This window comes from Halictus rubicundus, chromosome 15 (genome assembly GCF_050948215.1).
Source record: "Halictus rubicundus isolate RS-2024b chromosome 15, iyHalRubi1_principal, whole genome shotgun sequence".
Lineage (NCBI taxonomy): Eukaryota > Metazoa > Arthropoda > Insecta > Hymenoptera > Halictidae > Halictus > Halictus rubicundus.
The window spans coordinates 9995081-10011465 of NC_135163.1; the positions used below are offsets into that span (position 1 = coordinate 9995081).

Here is a 16385-nt window from a genome sequence, read left to right on the forward strand (position 1 = left end):
GGGGATTTGGGACTTTAAATTAAAACAGGAAAATTTTTTATTGGAAATAAGTGTATAAACATTTATTGCATTCCGTTTAATTAGAGATGCATCAGCATAATACAGAACATTATACTGTGATCATGTGTTCACGTGAATACGTGAAACTTACATTTATAGACAATCTTGAGATCTACGTTATGTACTTACAAAGTCACATGCATATATTGTTATACTATCTTTTTAATGTATTTATTAGAAAATTTCAACTGGAAATAAAGAAACAAGAAAAACTGATACAATAGCTCGAAAATTTTTTCCCATCTGGTAAAATTGTATTTTGTGTACGTAACAGATGTTAAATGATAAGAAACGAAATATAAATTTGTACATAGTTTATTGCGCATATGAACTCGGTTTCGTCAATTGTTGTGAACTCTGCTCTTCAACAGAATCATCTATACTATTCGCCGATTCATTAATAATATCTATAATTAAATTTAACAATCTATGTTTGTAGAGCATCACGTTCTTGAAGTTTTCTGATTCAGTCTCTACACCTTGATATTTAATGGTGTAGTTTACGACAGCCCATAAGATACTACGAAGTTGCAGCAGTTGTGTTATAGATCTAAAAAAGAATCGAAGTGAAATGATCATTATAAAAATTGAGCATGTTATAGTACGCACCTTTCATCAGATATCATCTGTACGTTCTTCAAGTTTTCTATAGCAATTAAGACATTGTCATCTTCATCAATGTCGTTTTGTTCCAACTGTGAATATGGGAAATCATAAGTTACTCATGATTCATGATGTTGAGATATCGTAATGTATGAAAGTACTTTACCTTGTTATAAGAAACTTCACCCTGGCTAAATAACAACACTGATAGTGGTGAAATTAAACTTGTGTCATTAACTAAGCATCGTCTTGATTCAACGTGTTCAACACGTGTAACATACGTTAAAAACGGACTTGGCCATTTGTTTCTCTTGCTATTTACACTTTCGGGCGATATAAAAACGTTGCCAGAATCTCTAAAAGAACATGGAATGCATAACATTATAACTATAACATTTTCATTTTATTTCTGACATTTCTCCATTGGATTTTTCAGAATTGTTATTATGCTTACTCGGCTTTTATTGAATTTGTCTTTTTCGTAAAGTAGCCGTTTTTAAATCCATAAGGTAAAGTCCTTAATAGTTGATTAGTAGCCGCAAATAAAACAGCTCGAAGTAATTCCTTCTGTTTAGAATGTACATTTACAAGTTGACAATCCTCAAGAGAGGAGACCATGCCAGTGTCAATAAGCTCGGATAAATACAGTTCGCGAGTCTCTGTAAAGAAATAATACGTCATTCAATAGTCCCGTGGCTCGTGTTACCGCTTCAAATAAATAACAAACTTACGAGATACTTTATTATAATTCTTGTAATGTGAGTTTCTATAGTTTATATTCCGTGTCATTTCATTATAATACTGTTTCATACTTTTATACATTTCTGCCATACCAATATGATCACTTGAATTGTGATATTCAGATTTTTGTTCTTTCTTGTCTGATTTGGCGATTAACGAAGTAGCAGACGATTCGTTGTCGGTGGATAACATTGTGGTTATTGTTAACATAGGATTCAAACAACTACAAAATATATAAAAACCATGAATTACAAATAACCTCCATTAACTGAAGTATCTTATGTTTTTATACTTACTTGAAGACACAAGAAAGTAACAACGCTTTACTCAGCTTAACATCCAATGAAAAATACATCATACGTTTTCCTAAAGGTGTCAGATTTTCATTTTTATCCAGAACATTATGGCTCTTCAAGTATTCTATAGCACGAAGTAGTGATTTCTTGCTGGGATGATCGATCATGCTATTAAAGAACTCTTCTGCCGTTTCATCGCTAAACGTCTTACTGGTTACAACTGCTTGATCAAGCGATATTCTACGTATCTCTGGCTCTGGGAACGGGTTCAATCCATCGTACATACTTTTTTTTAAAATATGATAACTTTCACCGGGTGAAACACGTCCAGCTCTTCCTTTTCTATATATTGACAAAAACTTGTTTCAATCAAATTTGTTCTTCTTCAAAAATAAAGCAGAGTAGTATACAAGAGTATACCTTTAGTAATTACCTTTGTAAAATATTTGCTTTTGTCACCCAATGAGTAAACACAGTATACAAAGACGAATCTTCGTTCCAAACTAGATCCCTTTTACGGGCAGTATCTATAACATACTTGACGTCTGGAATAGTAATGCTACTCTCAGCAATGTCTGTAGCCAAAATAATCTTTCGGACATTGTCAGGAACATCACAGAAAACCTTCTCTTGTTCAGCATTCGTTAGTTTCGAATGGAAAGGTAATACAAGAAGATGAGGATTACGTTTTCTTGCTAACATGTCTTGGAGATGTTGAATTTCTCGCCAACCTGGTACGAAGCACAAAATACTACCACATGGTTTCGTTTTCGTAATCCATTGGATTATCTGTAGTACCTCTTGCAAAGGAATTTCCCAATCTTGGTAAGCTTTTCCACATTGTATACCTATCTCGCTTTCAATATCTTCCAGAAAGTGCATTTTTACTGGATACATTTTTCCAGGGACATCAATGGTAGCGCAAGAGAAATAATTTTGAAATAATTCTGTGTTCACTGTTGCGGACATAATTATAAGTTTCAAATTTGGCTTGGTGGTCAACAATTTCTTCATTAGATTAAGCAGTATATCGATCTGCAATGTCCTTTCGTGAGCTTCATCTATAATTATATGTGATATGCCCTCCAAAGTTGGATTACTTTGTAATCTTCGTAAAATGATACCAGTTGTGCAAAACAAAATTGAGCCATTATGCGGCGGTATTGTATGATTAAGTCGTACATGGTAGCCTACCACTTGACCAACAATTTCTTCTCTTTCACGAGCAACGCGATTCGCTAGAGACACAGCTGAAATTTTCCGAGGTTCCGATACAAGTATATTACATTCGTGACCTCTATGTGCCTCCACGTATGCGTCCATTATAAATTGTGGTACTTGAGTACTTTTCCCACATCCCGTATCACCTTTGATTAGGAGGATTTGATTTTCATCTATACTCTTAAGAATTTGTGATCTGAAAATTAGTTATTTTTATTATATTAAAAATAATTCGGTGGCACAATTTTCAGTACATACTTGTACTCTAGAATTGGTAACTGTTGGCTAGAACGTGTTCTTTGTTGAAGCTTTGCGTATAAATTATCACTACGAATCTCATCTCTGTTAAATGACTTTCTTGGTGATATCACTGTTGCTTCTGCTGACTCGATTTCATTGCCATCTGAATCAGATAATCTTTCCACAATAGGCTCTATGTCCTAGAAAAAAGAAACTTTTTCTATACAAGGACTTCATAAAGAATTATAAAATATATATAAAAACTCTTATTATTTATCAAACGCACATTGACGTATGTATCCAATATATCTTTAACATCATTTTCAAACTTTGGTTCAAGATTTATTCTGTTGGGTACAGATAACAAATGTTCAATTTCTTCTTGATTATATAATACGGGTTTCGTTTGTTTAATGTGTCCATTATTGTGCAACCAAGTCAGACACTTTTTTGAAGCATGTGCTGTAGCTGCTTTCTTATTAGGCCCTATATGAGAAAATGACATTTCCTCGGGCCATGATACATTAATAGTACATTTAAACATCATAGTAGAACTGTTCTTGATTTTTTCATAGTGAAAAGTTAAATGGTCCTTTCTGCCAAATTCATTATTTACAATAACATAGATGCTTTGAAGATGTCCTATAGGATTTTCGAATAACTTGTTCAAACCTAAAAATAATGTAAAATTGATGTGTCTAAAGAAAAACAAAATGATCATATTAAACATTGTGTATTCTTACGTTCTTTTGAAATTTTATTACTAAGGGACGTTTTGTTTCTTCCACTATGCTGATGTTCCTATAAATTTGAGATTGCACTTATAATGTATGTATAAACTTTGTACATTGTCTCTTATAATGTATTACATATATTATATTTACCGTTTCAAACTGCTTCAAGTTAACATCATCAATATTAATTTCTAACTAAAAAAAATACCACATTAATCTTATATTATTCAGCATTGAATTAAAGAAAATAATAAACTGTTACAAATAATATCTTACCTTGTCATTATCAGCAATATGTGGAGAAATACTTGAATTCTTGTTGTAAGAACAGTAAAGTGCCCTCGAATGGGACTGAATGCTTTTGAAACTTGTTCTGTACAATTCTCTTTTATGATATATCCTTAAACTGTGGGGTCAAAATTTTGTCAATACATATCATTTTCATTATAAGTTTCATAACACTACACTGATACAATAATGTATGTTAAATAAATGTTTAAATACTCACTAACTGCATATTGGTCTCTTGAAAGTACTTATAACTTGAATTCGAAACATTTTTTCTCATTAAATATCAAATCTACAAAGAAAAAAATATATTAGATAATTCCAAAAGTTTGTTTCGTTTTCGACCAATGTGCACCAATGCAAATTCTGGATAATTATATAAGTAAATAGTGCGCTTAAATAAGTAAAAATTCATGAAATGATGAAATCTATGTTCATTTTCTTTGTACAGTTAATACATTTATTTATGTTGACATGATTTATCGTTAGTCTGATTAACTTAACAAAATCAAGTACAACTTTATATAAAAGGATATCAAAGAACGAATGTTAAGATTACTTTTTCACGTTTTCAAAATAAGTTATACATACTTACATCGACGCTTGAATTTTAGTTTTGTGTCGTAATTAACGACTTGTAAACAGTGAATACAAATAAAAACAAGTTATCTTCTTAAATTTATATACAATGTGCAGTATTTCATAAACCGGAATACATACACGTGTGTATGTGTAAAATGTAGTTTTCCTTCTGCTGCGTCGCGTTTTGGATAACCTCCAGTACCAAGTTTTCTAACCTCACAATTTCATTGCACATCCAACAGTGCGCAGGTTTCTGGAAAAAGCAGAAAAGATGAATGAAAGAAAATTGATTAGTGTTCCGGATTCCTCCGTTGGGTGGCGCCACACGTAAAGTCTGGCAAAATCTGCAAACAGCGCCATTCCTCATAGTGGCGAAACGCCCAAGCTTGTAGCCGATTGGTGTTCAGGATTCTACCGCTGGGTGGCGCCACGTACACCTTCCGGCAAAATCTGCAAACAGCGCCACTACCTCGTAGTGGCGAAACGCCCAAGCTTGTAGCCGATTGGTGTTCAGGATTCTGCCGCTGGGTGGCGCCACGTACACCTTCCGGCAAAATCTGCAAACAGCGCCATTACCTCGTAGTGGCGAAACGCCCAAGCTTGTAGCCGATTGGTGTTCAGGATTCTACCGCTGGGTGGCGCCACGTACACCTTCCGGCAAAATCTGCAAACAGCGCCATTACCTCGTAGTGGCGAAACGCCCAAGCTTGTAGCCGATTAGTGTTCAGGATTCTGCCGCTGGGTGGCGCCACGTACACCTGCCGGCAAAATCTGCAAACAGCGCCATTCCTCATAGTGGCGAATGTTACCAGTCGGTAACATTTGGCTAACAGTTTGAGCGTTCTGCCGCTACGGTCTAGTGGCGCTATTTACAGATTTTCAGGAGCAGATGATTCCTGCCGCTTATTGCACTACCCCTTATGGTAATATCGGCAAGAATCATTTGTTCTGTTCTTTAGGGATTGGATATTAACAAAGAAGAAAAGAATGTAACCAAAATTTGTGACTACACTAAAATTTGACTAGAAATTGAACCTTCCTGCCATCGTGTAAGGATGAAGTTATTGTCTGCCCTTCATTCAGACTTTGTGCTCGAAAATATAGAACGTATAATTCTAGTAAAAATTTGAAATACATTGTACATACCTAAAAGAAGGGATATCACTTAGTTTCCTTCATTGGATAAATCTGTATAACAATTTTTTATATTTTTATAGATAATTGATTGTGAAGAGAAACCGAATCTAGTGGTAAAAGGACCAGTATATTCTTCCACTTATGCTTATATTTATTTATTAATTGTTGCGACGGAAGTCATCAAACTTGAAAATTTAATAAAAATATTCACAATGAGCATTCTTTCTTTCTCTCGTACGTTCAGACCGTTCTCTCCCTCTCTCTCTCCCAATCTCTCTCTTACGCATTTCATTCAAGCTTTCTCTCTATCACTCTCGCTCTCACACTTTCACATTCGTCTCTGTTACGCGCACGGCCGTAACATTCTTCGTGAGCTGATGCGCTTGGTATGAGCCAATTTATCGAGAACTCGTGCCCAGCACTCGTTGGACACTTGTGTGTGTATGTGTGTGTTGCCTGGCTATGCTTGTATGAACGTGTGGTATGATGTATGTATATGTACATTCAATTATTAATAATTATTATTAATAACAACAATAATTAATTAATACGAATAGAAAATCATGTTTCACGGTGAATGACTTGATTCCTTATTTTCAATTTTCTTTTCTTTCATTAAAGATTCGATGAATGTTCGTTTCCAGTGTAAACGTTTTTCTTTCGTCGTTTGTTACACGTGAAGGTATTTTTTTCAGCGATGTCAGTGCAACATTAGAATTCAGTCAAGCGAGGCCTTCAGTTTCGGCGAATTGCTGTCTCGAAAATGATTTCAGAACATTCCGAACAGCGATTAGTCCTTGCTCAACGTCAGAGCTGCCAATGACAATTACATAAAGCTGGGATATCTTCACAGTGGTCACTCTTGCATTAAAATTACGATAACAGCATGATTCCCTCGTAACGATAATCAGTTCGATCAAGTTGTCTAACTGATTGTATGATTAATTCAGTCCAAAATGACAACCATGTCATCACCGCGCACTGCTCTCTGCGGATGAGGAGGATGTAAAGGAGCTGGTAGTCTACGCCACGGTTTGCGCGCTGCCCTTCGGAGTTCCACGGACGAAAGGGATCTCCTAAGTCTTCTGCAAAATCGTAGTGAACAATGTTAAATCGTCAGCCTGCCAGTTAGAATTACGAAAAATCAAACTGTTACGAACTTGGTCTGATCCGAGGCGCGGAAGTAGACGTCATCGGGTGCGTCCATCCATGAAATTACTTGTTTGCGCGCATTACTTCTAGACAAAGGTGGACCGTGAGGCAAGGTATGTGGATGAGCGGCTCTTCCATTGAGCGGTGGTGCTAGCGGAAGAACAGGAGGCGCAGTGTGTTCCAAAGTGTGCTTGGGATGTAGCTGCTGAGAATGGTGAGCCCTTTTTGCAGGTGGTCCACCAGGGAGCCCTGCACTTAGGGCAATACCTGTCAAACATAAAAGAACAATTTTATGACGTCCTATAGAAAACGCGACTACTATTACGTGGACGTAAAACTATGAAACCAATGTTCCATATTCCTTCGGAATATAACGATAAACTGTACAATTTAACAAACTTGGTGATTCGTTTGGTTGTATACATAGACTCTTAGGCATTGAATTATTTTACCTTCATCCCAATCCACGTCAGAGTAGAAGCCAGTAAACAGAGACCACATTCAGTACTAGGACTTGGAACTGTAACGAATACGAGTAGCAAATGCATGATACGGAAACTTACCATCTGATCCGTTGATCTCATCAAATGGAGGTCTTGTGCGTTTCAGGATAGTTTGTTGTTGCGTCGGCATACTGGGTTGCGGTTGAGGCGGTGTCACTGGCAGCCTGTCCACTTCAGATTTATTTGGTACTCTTTCATACAAAAGGCTTCCATCTATAACCATACCGATTACAAAAAGTTTAATCACATATCTTTTCATTTCTTTTTAAAGAACACACTGTAGACGTTTATCACGTACCTGGTGCCTTTGGTGGTCTGGGGAAGGAAACTCGATCGGGCTGTTTTCGTTGTGCTGGCGCCGTAAGGGCTAACCAATCCCAATCCCCGGGTTGCCGAGGAGCAGGATGATCACCTAAACGCGTTGCTATGTCAGTGACGCGAGGACGAGGCCGAGGACGTACAGCTCGCGCTAAAATACGTAATTCCGCCGGGCTTTTTGATGTCAACTGAGGAGAGGCGCAAAGATGCCGCAATGGTGCTGCATTTACAGGCTGATGGGGTGCTCGTGCTGCGTGACGTGTGCGTAATTGCGCTGCACACAATCTTCGTGCAGCCCGTGCTAACGCTGAAGTACGTAAGTAAAATGCGGAACGGGTTTTCATAACAGGCCTGGGAGATCCACCGCCGCCGCCTCCGCTTGCTCCGCTTCCACGTAAATCAACACCGTGAGCACTTGCATAATGGCGACTTAGATGCGCCTTGAGCTTGAATTCTTTCCCGCAGGAAGGAATGCTACATCGATGAGGTCTGTGAGCACCGCCAATACCTTTGCTTTCTTCGTCAGAGCCTGCGCCGCCTCTTTTTCTTTCTAAATCAACGTCGTCGATGCGTGATGGAACCTACGTACACAAGTAAAATGTAGTCTTCTCAAGAAATAGTAATATTTGTATTCGTTAAATTCTTATAAAAACGCACCTTTAGACCACCGTATTTCTTCCAATATGTCCAACATGATTGGCACAGGCGACACTGCATATGCGATGGGCCCCAAGCATACCACTGAGGACTCTGCATAACTTGACAACTTTCGCAAGGTTTACCGCCAACCCCGACCATCAGTATACCAGTGTTATCGGTTGTCATGTTACCATTGCTATTTCCGTTAAGAACACTAGTTGGTTTCCCGTTACTGTTGCTATTACTATTAGCAAGAGGTACAATCGTTGCTGCGGATGGCGCAGTTGTTGGTGGAGCTGTCTTATTGTAATTTGGTATATAAACTTGTTTTAGTTTACTTTCAGCTTCTACAGCCTTCACCCTCTTTTGTTGTACGTATCTATCTGTTGTCTTCCACATGTAGTAATATTCGATAACGTTCTTTAATGTTTTCCATGGTAACTGAAACCATCGACGAGTTAAGTATAAGATAGAAGTCTCACGTTAGTTAGTCATTCTATAATATACACTTACAAAGTCTTGACGAATATCAGCAAAATCTTTTCCATATTTGTCAAGGGCTTCCTCAAAAAGATTAGCTTCGGATGCACTCCACTCTTCCATCTCGTCTCTGCATAATACTGGACCAGTGCTAGGCACTAAAGATGACATTGCCTTCGCGACATCATAATTATGCCGATGCAAAGTATCCATTGCATGAAACTGCAAAGACGAATAAACATAAATTACTTCTATTCGTCGAAAAATCGACAGCAACATTGCACTGATATAATATAATGGTGTTTACAAGAGTAATGTCCCTCGACGCAGCTGCCGCAGACATATGCAAAGAGGGTTGCTTAACTGAAGACGAACAGTCTAAAGCTCTTGCAAATGTGCCAACAGATCTACTGACAACAAGGAATTGATCAATTTGCCGGTCTGTTAGCGCATGTCTGGGTGTCCAAACCAAAGTCTCTAAATCCTGTGACCTACGAGGATCCGATTCCCTTTCAGCAGGTGTGAGCGGAGCTGGTGCTATACCATCGGCTTGATATTTACTGCCTACTCTAATTTCACCTGAAAATTGACATGAATGCGTGTTAAAGATAAAATACATGAAGATGGTGGAAGCAATTGTAATGTTCGAATTGATATTAGTACCTTTGTCAGCAAGCAAAGTACGCTGAGCAGGATCAAATACTAAGCAATAGAAGAAAGAATCTTCTTTGTTCAAATAGCTTAGTAAAGATTCTGTTTCGTTTAGCAACGTTACACAACATTTGCCCCTTATGTGCGTCGCAGGCATGGTTTCTACCTGCCGCGATAGAAACAGTTCCCTATGTTTCATTTGATGACGTTGTTTAGAACTTAACTCTGTAACACCTCCGGCACCTACAATGTTGTCTTCCGTCCCTGTGTGTAAATGATTTTAATTAGAATAGATCTTAAGATTATAATGTTATGATTAATAATAGAAAAAGCTTTACTGAAACATATCTCACATAAGAGAGAGAAAAAAAAAAGAAGATACTAATAACACTAAATCCAATAAATTCGTTACATTACATTTTAACATAAGAATTGTGAGTTTAATCAGACACTTCAGCATCATATTAATTATATTAATAAAACAATAACATAGAAATATTTTCTTTTAGTATAGAAATTCGTCCTAACGGTCATTAAATTTGTTCATGCAGTTCCGGTTCTCTCATTATACTTTTTTCTTCTTTGTTTCAACACAGACAAAATTAAATGTAAATGAAACGCAGGAATGTGGCAGAATCAATTAAAAAACTTACAACACTCAAATAAAAATATCAGCAAGAGCGGGCAACAAAAAATAAAAATGAAAGCAATCTTAAGTGATACGTAATTATTTACTATTTTAACAAAAACAAAATTAACTCTTGAATAAATGTACATTGTTTAAAGAAGCCTCAGATTACTAAAGAATTATCATATTATGCGGCGGGATTTTTGTTTTAATGAAAGGATGATTGATTGTTTTGATGATTATGCAGTGTAAACTTTAGGTACTGGAATTCGAATAAATGGACCACTATAATGATCTTCTGAGAGAGAGAAAAAAAAGATACAAATACTAGAGATGACATGACAAAAGATGATGATGTTTATGATCATGTATTATCATATATATATGGGTCCATACAGTTTCACACCATTTGAGAAACCATTCTCAAGTCCTCTTCTACAAAACTTTCAAGAAGAGTTCAAGGGTGAACCCAATTTATTGTCTCTTTGGCCTTACAGTGAATTCAGCCTAAACTTATGACATTCACCAAGATTACAAAGATTTTTATAAATCCCGCCGCCAGATCATTAGCCTTAAATCATCACTGGCTTCTATGAGACTAAAGGTCCAATCAAAAGGTACATGTTTTGGGTTACTTACTGATGAATCCCTGTGAAATTAATCATATTTTCATGATGCGCAACTTGGGTTTGCAAATGTTTACAATAATTTATACTTGTGCAAAAATCCACTAGTTGCTCATGTAAATTGATAAAATCCATATCTTTTTACATTTATTATTAAACATTGCTTTCAAAAATATATATATATATATTTTATATATATATATATAAAACATATACATATATTTATCAAGATTGGTGACCAAGATTCATCTGCAAGGAGCACCTTTTAATTGACTGCTCACTCACCGTGAGGCTCTTGGGCCTCGGATAGTGGGGCTTTCAGCCAGCCCCCCTTCCCGCCCCCTTTGTTCATCACTTTGGGCCCGATCCCATCTTTATTAGTCATTTCCTTAGTAGTATCTGGAATCTCCAGTTTCTGACTCTGCATGTTCGCAGGGGATTCTGATCTCTGCTGCTCCGCACTTGCCACTGCAATTTGTATCATAGAACCCACTCTACTATTTTTCACTATTCTCTCGTTTTGTTTTGTTATTTTTTTTTTGTTTGTTTAAATACAATTTTAATACATGCTCTTATACCTTGTAATTAGAAGGACTTATAATATGTTTCAGATTCATTGTTCAATGATTTGTAATAATTGAAACTTTTCATCTCACAGTGATGTACAACTGATCAATAGTAATATGATATAAAAAGTAATTTTGATTCTGTCAACCAATTCCAATCGCGTTTCTATTTACAACTGCATTACAATGGTATTAATTGAATATGGAATAAGTGAAATATTGAAAATGCCAATAATTATCTCCACAGATGTATATCAATTACAATACTGTGGATTTTTATGCAAATATACCATTTCACTTCTTTCCCTTCCATCATTCGGGTCAGTCAAACTCATAATCCAAAAGATGAAATTTTCAGTTTCTCAAGCCAGCAAATACAGACACAAATTTGCATAAAAATCTGCAGTCTAATGATGAGTATTAGATGTACAGAAAAGCTTGATACAGTTCACTAGGAAACTCGGCATCAAAGTATCGGTCCAATATTCCCGCCATAAAAAAAAAGAACGTGTTCGCGAAACGTTCAGTTATATTTGAAAATGTTCGAGTGCGAATGTCGCGAGGAATGATCAAATATATTTGGAATAATATTCTAATACCGCTGGGAAGGGGAATACTAATTGGAACCTCGAACGAATCTCAATCGATATCCAGAAATTCTTGGGAGGCGAACGATATACTTCTGGAGTAGGAGTTATCGTCACCGAAAAAAGGGGTAAAAGGGACCCTCTGGAAGCATCCGATCCCCGGGGAGCGCGTCCTTGCCGTAACCTTTTCATACGTTCCATGCATGAAAATATCGACTCCCGGCAAGACAAAGGTTCGTATATTTTTTTCCTGAAATTCGAAGCACAGAAGAGAGCAAGGTACAGAACCGGCAGAGAAGGGGGAAAGCCCGATTCGAAGCAAATACCGGCGGACGGACATAGAACCAGTGAGAAAGGGAGAAGAGAGGCAAGGGGGGTGGAAAGGGACAGATGTAAAGAGAAAGAGAGAAATAGCACGGGAGAGTGTACATTCGCGTTATACACACACACCCGCGCGCGTACACGTGCAAAGCGCGGACGCGCACAGACACATACGGACAGACATTTGCACTCGTGCACATACATTACATACATAAGGTACGAAAGAAGAGGACGGAGGGAAAGAGAAGCGGTAGAGAGAGAAAGAGAGAGAGAGAGAGAGAGTAGATGCTTAAAACGAAGATAGCTAGTGGGGCCCACACCATTTTCGCCCAGGCACACACGGCGTGCTCGCGCGTCTATGTATGTGTGTGCGTTCCTGTTTTCTCTCTGCCCGTTATTCGTGCATGTGTGTGTGCGCGCGCGCGCGCGCTTGGTTATCGCGTACGTTTCTCTATCGGTGTTCTTACGAGCCTCTGTGTGTCCGAGTACACGTAACACATACCCAACCAATCCCTGCGTCAGTCATTCATTTAGTTCAGGGTGGCGGGTGGGGTGGAGGGTGTGGGAGGAGGTGGGGTGGTATAGGGGGGACTCGGGTGAGAGAGGTAGAAAGAGGGGGCGGTGGTGGGCTAGCGAGTGCACACCATCCCCCCAACCCACCCCCGGCAGATCGATACAACCCCCATTCCACCCTTCTGCCACCCCCCAACTTTACTTATTATACATTCCCACCCCCCAAATCCCCGCGTCTCATTATCTTTGCCACTGCAAAGGAAAAATCGAGGAAGGTAGAGAGAGAGAGAGAGAAATAGAGAGAACGGGAGACGTATATACATACGTGTGTATGCACATATATGCACGCATACATATATATGTATATGCACACGTGCACATATATTGAGATAGGTAAAATACCGAGCGAACTTTTTTCTCAGGGAGAGACGCGTTATTTTTCTTTGTATGATAGAACATATTCAAGTGTGACGCCTTTCACGTGAACAGGAGAGCTATCCTGCCGCGCCGGGGTCTTTGAACTTCTATTTGGAAATCATAGTAACGTAAGAACCTTGCAAATAGAAGAAGCATCGACCGGACGTTGTTTATTTTCACTGGAAAATAAGATACGAGTTAGTTCGGGAGAAAAGTCGAACTCACAACCGGCCTCGCACAGTGCCCGCGAAAACAACTAGCACCTCTAATCGGTCGTAGCGTATTTTCTAAACGATAACTAACGGTCGTATGTTTTGGTAAATCACGTTTGCACGATTTCTTTCGAATTTTCCGATCCTCGGTTACACCCGATGTACAATGCATTCGGGACGACAGTTGTCAACAGAGTTTAACAAAAATGCATATCATTGATATATAATTTTCGTACGACGCATGGAAAAGTCTATTTCAATTTTGTTCATTCGGAAATGACTATCAATCCGTAAGATGGCAGAATTAATTATATTACTACTCTTGTACATTCATTATTAGACTGCAGATGTTTATGCGATTATTTAATATTTATAGACTAACTTATGAAAAATAGACTCGAACGGATACATTACTATCAGATAAATTTATTGAATATTTAAATGTATGTACTATAAATGCATAAAAATTCACAGTCTCAATATACAAATATTCTGTTATAATTGCCTAAACATCACTGAAAATAGTTGACACAATAGTTTCTATAATTTTGTGACGATATAATTGCATTGAAAATTAAATTTTTGTTTGTTACTAGAGTGAATTGCCAATACCAAGATGTTTCTGGTAACTGGAATTATAATATTTTAAAAAGGGGTATAGAGAATATATCTCATAGAGCTGGGTAAATTTTACTTACATTGATGTTTATCAGCAAGCATTATTAATGTAGAAGGTAAGTCCCTCCGCCTGAAGAAGCACATAACTTTTGCTTCAACATTTCCACTTGCGGTCTAAAAAACAAATTTAATGTATGTAGGAAGAATATCTATTCTACATTATTGAATATTTATCTAAATGTATTCGCCTCTGAATTATTCGGATGTTGTAAATAGTATACATAAAAATCTATAGAATACGGTTCAATACATAATGATAAATAGAAATCAATAAAAGTCAGAATTTTCTTACCTTATTTAATTCTTCTATCCTTCTTATTTGGTAGGGAGATGTGGAAGATGTTTCAAAATATACGTAGTCTACAAATAAAAAACAAAGGATATATTTTAGTATACCAACAAAAGACACTGTGATATCATCAACGCATATTAATTATTACGTCCGTGCATGCTCAAGAATATATTTTTAATTTCAGAAAATTTATGCATTAAATGCTACTCATGGAAATACTATGTATTACTATGAAATACTATGTATTTCAATGGAATCCTTACTCGTATTCATTCGCATACGAAGTATACAAACATAAGCCAACACCACCATTCCGAAAAATACGTACATATACGATACAATACGAATCGCGATATCGGAAAAAGTTTCGTACACCGTATACTCAAAACAAACCTTATGCGAATTGAAAATGCAGCATTATTATGAATAAAAATTCGAACGGTGAAATGCTCAGATAATTGGAAATCCTTTGAACGGTGTGAGCGTACACGGAACGCTGTACGGATGTAATGTTCATTTCGTTGTACCTCGGTAATATCGAGGAAACAGAAATATCGTTTTGCGGGAATTTAACAGATCTTCGCATGGTTTGACGTACGCAGAAAATGACTCGATGATCCACGGAGGGAATGGGACTGCGATTCAGAATCGAAAAACGAAGCTGAACCTCGAAATATCGGAATTTAATCATCAAAATTCATCGTGCAAGAAATTAGCATGACCTGGACGAAGGGCGAGCGAGAGCGTAAGAGGGGAAGGGGGGATGGCGATGGGGGGGAGGGGGTAGAAGGAAAGCAGACGTATGTATAGGACGCTAGAAGAGAGAAAGAGAGAAAGAGAGCAGAGGAGGAAGAGACGGGGAGAGATCCAGATGAAGAGAGGAAAGTGTCGAGGGGCCGAGCGCGGGTAAAATGTAGATACAGAGAGGACGCCATCGCAGATCACCATTCGCAAACATTAATTTCTCTGTTTAATTAAAGACTGCGCTCTAGACTCGACGCGTGGCCATCAGCCGGCGGAATGTGTGCGGTCACTTTTTTACCTCCCACCCGGTACATGTTGGCCGTCATGTTGCTGGCGTCCTGTGTGGCCCCGAGAGCGAAATTAGCGTTCTCGTGGTTACCGTGGTTCTCGTGGTATTCGGCCGGCATCGGCATGAAGGCTTCTCGTCCTCCAACCACGCGAATCTATCAGCCGACACTTCCCACTTGTCCACGGAGTCAACACTTCGCGGTGTCACTCCATCGTGTTTGTTTGTCCCTCTGATCGACTCGAAACAGAAAAAAAAAGATCGCACTCCGGCTATCCCGTATATCGCGGCTGCACCGAGACCCGTTCTCCCGCCTAGAATCGAACACTTGACGGTCCCCGCGAGTAGCAGCACTAAAAACGCGCGAATAACCCGCACTCGTTTCGACTCACGTGTCCGTTACCGTGACGAACATCGTCAGTGGCCGTTGCTCCGTTCATACGGGAACACCGCCATTTTCATTTCGCCGAGAGCGGGCTACATATACGACCAGGCGAGGACTGCCTGCTCCCCTCTACCGGAGCTCGGTTCACTCGCTTTCCTCCGAACTGTCCGAACCCGCGTGCATTCGAAACTTTACCGAGGACATACGATATCGAAATACGTACGCGTCTATCGCCTTCGATCCGGCTGTACACGGGTACACCTACTTTCACGAATTTTCGGTGAAAAACGCGCGATCCCGACGATACAACCCGGTCAACGAATACCACAAAACAAGGCCACTGGTCGGATACTACCAAGACTCGACGATTGCGCGGTCTACACAGCGTCTGCGTTATCCTACCGAGGAGTGGGGGTAACTGGACGATGGAGTGCCAATTTTTCGGCGCACTCGCGAATACGACCGCGAAATTTGAATTTGATTCT

General features: G+C 38.6%; 2 protein-coding genes and 1 non-coding gene across 9 annotated transcripts; all 3 read right to left on the bottom strand.

Moving 5' to 3' along the window:
• Positions 1 to 33: 33 nt before the first annotated feature.
• On the bottom strand, positions 34 to 5016 carry LOC143361258 (ATP-dependent RNA helicase DHX30). 3 transcript variants are annotated; one of them, XM_076800514.1, is made up of 14 exons: positions 4904 to 5016; positions 4404 to 4475; positions 4172 to 4301; positions 4046 to 4090; positions 3905 to 3962; positions 3448 to 3833; positions 3180 to 3361; positions 2134 to 3117; positions 1701 to 2042; positions 1395 to 1627; positions 1118 to 1322; positions 830 to 1019; positions 670 to 755; positions 34 to 610 (listed from the first exon to the last, which is right to left on the bottom strand). In XM_076800514.1, exons 2-14 carry the CDS (start codon positions 4451 to 4453, stop codon positions 376 to 378), a joined length of 3126 nt encoding a protein of 1041 aa, XP_076656629.1. In that variant the 5' UTR covers positions 4454 to 4475; positions 4904 to 5016; the 3' UTR covers positions 34 to 375. The 3 variants fall into 3 exon arrangements, with proteins under 3 accessions (XP_076656629.1, XP_076656627.1, XP_076656630.1); XM_076800512.1 differs by lacking the exon at positions 4904 to 5016 and adding an exon at positions 4775 to 4881; XM_076800515.1 differs by lacking the exon at positions 4904 to 5016 and adding an exon at positions 4779 to 4875.
• A 1025-nt stretch (positions 5017 to 6041) lies between these two features.
• Mta1-like (metastasis associated 1-like) lies at positions 6042 to 16282 on the bottom strand. 5 transcript variants are annotated; one of them, XM_076800516.1, is made up of 13 exons: positions 15528 to 16281; positions 14486 to 14553; positions 14214 to 14307; positions 11185 to 11367; positions 9658 to 9909; positions 9302 to 9573; positions 9028 to 9216; positions 8533 to 8955; positions 7856 to 8456; positions 7617 to 7770; positions 7507 to 7535; positions 7063 to 7321; positions 6042 to 6987 (listed from the first exon to the last, which is right to left on the bottom strand). In XM_076800516.1, the coding sequence occupies exons 1-13, from the start codon at positions 15640 to 15642 to the stop codon at positions 6849 to 6851; spliced, it is 2778 nt and encodes a 925-aa protein (XP_076656631.1). In that variant the 5' UTR covers positions 15643 to 16281; the 3' UTR covers positions 6042 to 6848. The 5 variants fall into 5 exon arrangements, with proteins under 5 accessions (XP_076656631.1, XP_076656633.1, XP_076656632.1 ...); XM_076800518.1 differs by lacking the exon at positions 11185 to 11367 and having other exon boundaries at positions 15528 to 16279; XM_076800517.1 differs by lacking the exon at positions 7507 to 7535 and having other exon boundaries at positions 7618 to 7770; positions 15528 to 16278.
• On the bottom strand, positions 10650 to 10815 carry LOC143361897 (small nucleolar RNA U85). Its single transcript, XR_013083548.1, has one exon. It is a non-coding gene; the product is annotated as a small nucleolar RNA U85 (small nucleolar RNA).
• Positions 16283 to 16385: the final 103 nt, after the last annotated feature.